Raw genomic sequence first — 8,872 nt, forward strand, 5'->3', positions numbered from 1 at the left:
GTGTACGTGGCTGGCGCCCTAGCCGGTTGAGCTACAGGTGCCGAGCCTTTTATTTTATTTTTAAAGGGAGATGTTTGTATATGAGTGTGATAATCTTTCGAAAAAGGAGAAACTGACAATGGAGAAGAGAGGGATACCTGAAGGCAAAAAGGAGAAGAGGCCCAGATCACAATTGGAGGGTCAGCCTTAGGGGCAGATCCTCATCAATAAAGCCACTGCCGCAGCCACAGCCAACAGAAATGTGCTATTACGTGAGAGCAAGGGGAGGTGGAAACACAACCAGTGCACTTGTGGCTTGGAGCTTAAGTCGCAGCATTTCACCGAGTGTGACAGACTGTTTGGTGTCTTCCGTCCCCTGTGTGGCCTGGGGTCAAAGCACGTGGCTGGGTAGGAAGCTAACAGGGGCCACCAGAAGATGCCATTGACAAATGGTGACAGCCTCTAGGAAGTTACTCACGATTCCCGTTTAGAATATAAACAACTTTCAGACAGGAATTATATCTCAATCATCACTGAAGTCCCAAAGCTAGTAACTAATTTTAAGTGCACCCGCTGGGTGAGGCATGTGTTAGTCAATGGACACACAGATGAGTAAGGCAGGTTCTGCCTACAGCGACTGAAAGTATCTTAGAAACATTTGCTATGTTAACTTAATCATGTGTGTAGTAAAGAATTTGGCCTTGCACTAAGAAAAGGGCTCCTGGGAAGCAGCCTCTAAACTCCTGGTATTTGAGAAGTGAGAGGAGGGTCTTTATGATTCATGGTAGCCACCTCAGGCCACTTGGTATTAGCGTGAAGTCCAGCAAGAGGGGAGCCAGAGTTCAAATAGGTGATCACTCAATCTGTCATGCCTATATAATGAAGCCCCAATAAAAACTATAAACACTGAGGTTCAGGAGAGTTTCCCTGACTGGCAATATTCTGTGTGTGTTATCACACACCAGTGTGTGTGGCAGGGGGGTGTGTCCTAAAAGCAGCAGAAATCTGTGTTTGGAACTGCCCCAGATTCTGTCCCAAGCATCTTCTTTTGGCTTAGTTTTGGCCTGTATCCTTTTCCCATAACCCGTTGTGACTATGATTATAACAGCTTTCAGTGAGTTCTGAGAATTCTGGCAGAGAACTGTTCAATGTAAGAGCGGTTTGGGGAACTTCCTGAACTTTCAGCTGATGTCAGAAGTCAGGACAGTCTTTTGGGGGACTGTGCCCTAGGCCTTTGCAGTGTGTCTAACTCCAGGTATTACATCATCTTACAATTGAAAGAGATTTAAAAATCATCTTATTCAACTCCATTTTATAGAATGAGGAAACAGTGGTTTGGAGATGAGAAGTACCTTGCCCAAGGTCACTAATGTTATGGTACAGTGAGAGCTGGCCCTGGAGTGTCCTGACTCCCAGCACGGTACACTCTCCATGAGAGGCCGAGCAGAAAAAATCTCAGTCTTGAATTGGACTGACTTTGCTGCCAGGCATTTCTGCAGGGTTTCCTATATTTAGGGAGGCTTATTCTTTACTTTGTTTCCTGGCTTGACTCTAACATAGCTGAGATTTCTCTTACAAAATGTTTAAGCTGAAGTACGCAATATTTATAAAATAAGGGGCTTGAACTGAAGAAGAATTAATCCTGTATGTGGGTGGGAAAATTGTTTTGGTGTATGATCTCATTGCTTCTGAACTTCTATACTTCAGACGTCACTTTTGTATGATCTGGATTGTATTGCTGGCATTTCTTTTTGTTCAACCATTTTATAGACAAAGATTCTGAGGCACAGAGGTAGGAAGAAGCCTGCCTGGGGACTCAGGTACAGCTAAACTCAGGTCTCTCCACCCTCAGCAAAGCTTTCATTCTAGCTCAGAAGGATTCCCTTGTAGACGGCCAAGAGAGCTGCACGCCTTTATAAAAAGAGCTTAATGGCCTCTCGCAGAAATCCAAAGCAGCTCATTTTATCAGGTTCTCTCACCCATCAAAAATTCTTTAAGGTCCTACTAAATTTTTTTTTTTTATTTCTCAGAGTTAAAGGGAGGAAGGAGACATTCTTCCTCCAGAACAGGGACAAGCAGTAATCTGATCAGCAGACTGATGGGTAAGAGTGGTCTAAAGGGCAGGACTGGCACCCAACTATCTTGGTTCCATCACATTTATAACATCATAAAATCTAACGACAGGCCTCATTTTTTTAACCATAAAAATCTTGTTATCTCCTCTAGTTAAGTACAATATTTAAATAGTGGGGTTTGTATCTCTAACAAGCAATTAAGTTTGGCTTTCCGAATTACCCTGGTGTGATGCTCTCGTAACTAACACTCATGAAGGACAGTCTTGTACTTGGTCGGAAGTCAGTGTGAATCAGCTAAAGAAGGTGTGAAAGACTCATTAAAGGCTAATATATGACAACGTCCCACCATCCAGGGCTGCACTCAACTCAGATACCCAAAAAGACAGGGTGGACATTCATTAGTCCAGAAGGTCCCGTTTACCCAGCATCAGTGAAGGTGGAAGTATTCTACTCAAGGAAATGTTTTTGAGCACAAAGGGTACTTAGATATCATCTCAGTGGCGAAACTGAGATCCAGAGAGGGAAGTGACTTCTCCCTGTCACACTGTTTTATTTTAGGCTGGTTTTGGGGGGAAATATTTCTTACGCATTATGCTTCTAGCTTTCTTAAACAGAATATGGAAGGCAACCTAAATTGAAATCCTTTCTTGATGACTCAAGTTCATTACTATGAACATCAACAACTCTTTTATGCTATGATTCTGTGATGGTCCAATGATGAGAAGGAAAATGTAGGGTAGTTTGCTTCTATCCTAAATCATCCAGACTGCCTTATACTGTTTTTGTTTTCTTTTTGCTCTCCTTAGCTAGTATAAGGCTATCAGCCTTTTCTTTTTTATGACTGAAGAATTTCTAGAAACCAGTGGCTTTGCTTCTGGTTGTAGTATAATCCAGGGAGGACTTGAGGGAATTCAAGGCCAGGGGCTGCTCGCATATATAACAACAACTATCAGCCTTTATTGAGGGCTTATTATATGTGATGCCATATCTTAGGTTCTTTTAATTCTCATAGGTACCATCATGAAGCCAACAAATGGAGGGTCTCGGCTTCAAACTTGGGTAGCTCTCACTTCAAAGCTCACGCTCTGAATCACTATTCTACCTCCCTGACAGAAATTGAATTTTGAAGGAAAGATTTCTAAGGTAATTCTCATTTACAAATAATAAAACTTTAGCCCAAGAAAGGCTAGTAACTTCTAACCTAAAGCTACCCAGGACTTTTAAGGGAAGGGCTAAACTAGGACCCAACTCTTTGATTTACTGCCCTAGGTCCTTACTCCTTCATCATACAGAAGTTCAGTGGAGAGATGACTCTGGGATAGCTCTGAAAAATGAGATTCCTCTTTTGTGGGACTGAAGACCCTCAGGCTCAGGGTCCTTGCATTTCTTTGGCCCACTCTAGAGCTGCAGGGCCTGGTGGTTCACTAAAACCTCAGTGTGGATTTCCCACTGGCCCCGCAGCTGGGATACTGTTGCCACGAGTGTGATTGGTGCTGGGCATGTACCACAGCCAACTGAGGAAGGGAGGGAGGGAGGGAGGGAGGGAGGAAGGAAGGAAGGTAGGTTGGAGGGAAGGAGGGAGGGAGGGAGGGAGGAAGGTAGGTAGGAGGGAAGGTTGGTTTCCAGTTTGCATTTTGCATTGTCACTCTCTCCCAGAATGAGGGATCTGACTCTTCCCTATTTCCAGACCAGCATATTTCTCAGAAATATACTTTCTTTCCAAATGTGGCAGACCCATCACAGTGAACAGCTACTGAGCAATCTGAACCAGTCTTTCCTCCAAGACTTCCTAGGTAAAAATGGGAGCATCCTGGATCTCAGGGGAAACTGGCTCTGGCTCCACGGGGGATTTCACATTCAGAGCGGGAGCGCCAGCATGCCATCTCTGGGCAGTTCTGAGGCTGACAGTGCACATCACTAATGAGAAGGCCCCACTAGGGGTGATGGGAGATAATGGGACCTTCAGAGCAGAGGGAGGACTCCTCAGATGCCATGGATGCTGTGGGCAACTCCACCCTAGGGCCACTGATGTCTGGAGAGGTGGGCTTGGGGATGGTTCTGGCCCTGCTACATCTCTTCTCACTACTTACCTGTGGCTGCTGGGTGGTTAAGGGTCTCTGAGGAGACAGGACAGGCGTCCTGGACAGAAGCTGGTTCATCTTGCTGATGACTAGTTCGGTGATGAGCTGCCTGTCCTCCACCTGGTGTTCCCCAATCAGCGGCATGCTACAGTCCATGACCTGGTGGGAACATGTCCCAGGTGAGGAGAGAGGTCTGGAGACGCACACAGCCTCATTCGGTCTTTTGGGATGGGCAGGATTTAAGCCAGCAGAGGTGGGTTAGAGATGAAACAGGCATTCTTGTCTTCAGGTAGAAGCACATTCACTTGTAGAGATAGGACCTCTAGCCTCTCCTCATACAAACCTCCCCCCCCCCGCCCCACCCCGTGCACTGCCCCCTAACCTTCATTCAGGCCAGGGCTCAGTGGGACTGAAAGAGTGCTGGCTGGAGGTGGTAAGGGGAAGAGGTAGAGACAAGGGCAGGGTAGAGCCCCAGGGCTCAGAGGCTGGCAGGTTGGAGAGCAGGTAGATGTGAAGGGCACTCCTTTAAGTCTCTGGTTAGGAACAGGTCATGTTCATCTCGGTGACCTTTCACCCACACAATGTCTGTTTCCAAATATGCTCTGCTCATTACACGACCAGATTCCTGCCTTTGCTCCTAACTCAGGACTCCTTCTCTTTTCAGCAACAATTCTGATTCTTCCTATACCTCAAGGTTCAAGTCAATTTTTTTGTTGTTGTTTTGGTTTCTTTTTGTGACAGTCTCAGTCTGTCACCCTCAGTAGAGTGCCATGGCATTATAGCTCACAGCAACATCATAGCTCACAGCAACCTCAAACTTTTGGGCTCAAGAGATCCTCCTGCCTCGGCCTCTGAGTAGGTGGGACTACAGGTGCCCACCAGAAGGCCTTGTTAATTTTTCTATTTTTGTAGAGATGGGGGATGGAAGGGTCTTCACTTTTGCTCAGGCTGCTCTCAAACTGCTGAGCTCAGGCTCTCGGTCTGCCTTGGCCTCTCAGGGAGTGCTGGATTACAGGTGTGAGCCACTGTGCCTGACCCAAATCAACAGATCATAGACTCTATAGCCAGTTCTCCCATTTATGGATGAGAAAACTGAGGCCCACCCAGAAAGGGGAGGCGTGACCATCCACAAGGTTATATACCAAGCATGAAAGATGTACGAATCTGAATCTGAAGCCCTCTTTGGACTCCTGATACCACCTGTTTTGCTAGCAAGGAGGCTTCCCTGCTCCCAGGCAGATGGGGCAGGAATGTGTGTGAAGGATTCATATTGCCACTGGCTTCCTTTTTTGTTTTGTTTTGTTTTGTTTTTTTGCAGTTTTTGGCCGGGGCTGGGTTTGAACCCTTCACCTCTGGTATATGGGGCCAAGGCCCTACTCCTTTGAGCCACAGGCACTGCCCTACTGGCTTCCCTTATAATACAGGAAAGGAGAGTCGGCAAAGCTGTGTTAGGATCAGCCTGAGTTAAGTGCCTCCAAGGCCAGGGAGATGCTAAGAATCTCCTGCCGGCAGGTGCCAAGGTTGAGGCAAGTTGAGATTCTGTGGCCTTGGGCACACATTCATGGAGTTGGGCCCCAATTTTCTCACCTGTAAAATGAGCAGGCTAGAACAAATGACTACCAAGAGGTGTTTTCTGAGATGGGCAATGGTAAAATCACAACAGTCTTCCCAAAGGATTGGCATTAGGTGAGGACCCCAGGAACCCAGACCCTTGGTGGGGCATGGTGTATGGCCACCTGACAGGTGGGAAACAATAGTTCCCCACTCATCTTGCAATGAAGATCCACTGATCTGCCACCTGGAATGTTCTCATGGCTCAGGAGACGAACATAAGGTGGTCAGGGTTGCCCATATAGTTCTCAAGCCAAGAGCCTGGCCTCCAGCCTTGGGAATTATCTCTTACTAAGATTCTCCCTGGGCCAGACTTACCTCAAAAATGTAGTCTTTCCCATCTTTGCCATGTACAGCTTTGACAGCACAGATATCCAGGCCGCCAAACATCTCAGAGCAGCTGTCCACCCACAGCTTGTACCTGGGGGTGATAGGAAGGTGTCCTGAGGCTGGGGCATTTGCTCATGGCGAGTCTGCTTGCTGGCCAGGCTATCCTAACTGCATCCCTGCTCCCACACCCTGCCCCCACTTGCTCCCTCCCTCCACCCCCATCAAGCACGGTCCCTTATCTACAGTGTCCTCCCTCCTCTGCTGTCCTGATCCTGCCCACCTGTGCAGGCCCAGAGCTGCTCTCACTGCCTCCAGGAGGCCTTCCTTGCCTCTTCCAGCCCATGCTAACTGCTGTTTTCTTGGAGCGTCTATGGTATTTACAGTTGTTATCTCTATATACATGTGACCAGTCCTGCCCGATCTTGTCAACTGGCTACGTGGGCCTTGGTGTTTATCTGTCCTGTCTGCTCGCAGGCTTCCTTTGGACAGAGCTCATTTCTTACCCTTTTTCATCTAAGTTAGCCTCCCCTCCCTTCTCCCACTCACCTGTCCGACATGGCAATCTGCTCCAGCATTGCAGAGCCAGTGTTCGTCTTCCAGTTCCCTGAGATGGATGTCCTCCTGCAACAAGGTCCCACAGGGGCACGACAGGCAGTAAAGCAACACCAGCAAGAAAAGGGCATGAAATCTTGCAGAATTTTAGCTAACCGCTGCTATCTATACCTGCTTCCCCCACTAACAGCCTAGGGATCCACTACATGAGCCTTGAGCCTGGCTGCCCCTGACCCTACCTGTGAGGCCCTTCTCCTCTCTGGAAGGGTCCTGCCCAGATGGCTGTGGCTCCATGGGGCCTGCCCTGATCTTTCAACTGGTTGAGCTTTTGCCATCCTTAGAAGCTGTATGGGACTTTGCCCATATCTTACTTTCAATCCTACATCTACTATTTAATTATGTGAGCTAAGCCTTAAGCTAAGCCTAGAAATCACTTGAGAGCATAATTGTGGCTTGTATTCCCAGCAGCCCACCCCTCAGTATCTGCAATGACTTGGTACATTCCAGACTGAATTCCTTTGAACCTGCAAACTCCTGAAGCTTCTTGTGAGGTTCTCCTAGTGTCTTCCTTACTGGCTCACTCATTCCTTACTTCAAAGGTTGATATTTGTAGAGTGCTACAAACTTGGCAATGACTCTGAACAAGACAGTTAACCTCTTTGGGCTCAAGTTGCCTCTTCTGACGGCTTGATGCCATCAGCCTCCTCTCTGCTGTGCCTACTGCACCCTCCATGCAGGAGCATGTGTTAGAGTCAACCAGTCTTGGACCAAAAAAGAGATGGAAGACCTGGTTTCTGGTTCTGGATTTGCCCTTGACTGGCTGGGTGAGGAACAGTCACTACCTCTCTGAGCCTGTCACATCTGTAAATACAGGGCTGTCAGGAGGAACAATATGAACTGTAAGACACTCAAAACATTACTTTTTAATTATTACTCTTCACCCAGACACAGGAGGAGGAAGGGGATGGCCCTTCCCAGGGGATATAAAAACCCTGGTGACACCACTGACAGAGCTCTGGACGTGCTGTCCTCATCACTCAACACTGTTTGAGAGTGGGTGTGCTAGTTCCCAGGACTGTCCTCTCCAGAGACCTGAATGCGGACACAGGGAAACCTAAACACGAGCCATGAGGCAGCCCAGCCAGTCAGCTGATGGGATAATGACAGTCCTCACTCTGGAGAGGGCTGACCACTTCCCAAGGCGCTTCCTCACCAGACCGCTCACGCCCAAGCCCCTCCTGCGAACAGGCTGGAATTCTTGCTTTGTGAATAAGGACAGTAGTTCTCATAAAGGTTAGATGACTTATCGGAGCTTGTATCTACCCCAATCCAACATGAGACAGAAATGCAGGACTTTAGGTTCCCTCAGTAGGTGCATTCCCCTCCACACCCCCTATCTGACAAAGAAACAGTTGAGCAGCTTTAAAACCTGAGCAGCAACACCAAGACAGAATCACAATAAGAATGACTCTGCCTTCTAACAATGGTGCTTAGCAAACGTGTTCCTGTGACTAAGAAGGAAAGTCACTCTCTTCCACGTCCCCAGCACAGAGCCACGAGCTTTGAATTTGTTCACTGATTCCCACCAGTTTCAAGTTATCCACTCAATTTAACCTGAGCCAAAATTCATTTTATAATTATATTTCCAGGCACTGTCTTTCCACACTGTTTCCTTAGTTTACCGGGAATGCCACAGAGATACTCCTACTACCCAGATGCATGTGTGTGAATCATCATCTCATCTATAGGCTTATTTGCTTCATTAACAGCAGTAAGATTAATAATTTTCATAATCTGAGAAGGCTTTGCTTCAAAATGAGAAGTCTCAGCAGTAGACCTTTCAACTACGAATCTTGAATGACTTCGTGGCTACACCATATCATACATTTGAAGGACCTGCGTATGGAAAACCTTAAAATAAGAAGGGAAGGAATAGAGCCCCATATAACTGGTTTCAAGTCGGTCCTATAACCACTATGACTTGCGAGATTTTAGCAAGAATGTTACAGAATTTTGTTGAAGTTAGTTTATGGGTTAAAACCCTTTTTAGTGAATAACAATAATGCCTCTTTATTTGCATGGCACTTTAAAGTTTGCAAAGTTCCCTAACACTTTTTAACAATAGGATGTAAGGCATAGAGCTATGCAGGGGGCATGTGGTAGCAGAGGGGATACCTGGGGCATGTGGTAGCAGAGGGGATACCTGGGGCATGTGGTAGCAGAGGGGATACCTGGGGCATGTGG

At 47.1% G+C, this 8,872-nt stretch overlaps 1 protein-coding gene across 1 annotated transcript in view; it reads right to left on the reverse strand.

Moving 5' to 3' along the window:
• SYN2 (synapsin II) overlaps positions 1-8,872 on the reverse strand; it is a 48,314-nt gene that overhangs the window by 16,667 nt on the left and 22,775 nt on the right. Inside the window, exons 7-9 of the mRNA XM_012809251.1 lie at positions 6,623-6,697; positions 6,065-6,167; positions 4,145-4,294 (exon numbers count right to left, since the gene is read on the reverse strand). Coding sequence (XP_012664705.1) covers positions 4,145-4,294; positions 6,065-6,167; positions 6,623-6,697 — 328 coding nt within the window. The remainder of the gene's footprint in view (positions 1-4,144; positions 4,295-6,064; positions 6,168-6,622; positions 6,698-8,872) is intronic.

This window comes from Otolemur garnettii, unplaced genomic scaffold (assembly GCF_000181295.1).
Source record: "Otolemur garnettii isolate 467f Iridium unplaced genomic scaffold, OtoGar3 scaffold00101, whole genome shotgun sequence".
NCBI lineage: Eukaryota > Metazoa > Chordata > Mammalia > Primates > Galagidae > Otolemur > Otolemur garnettii.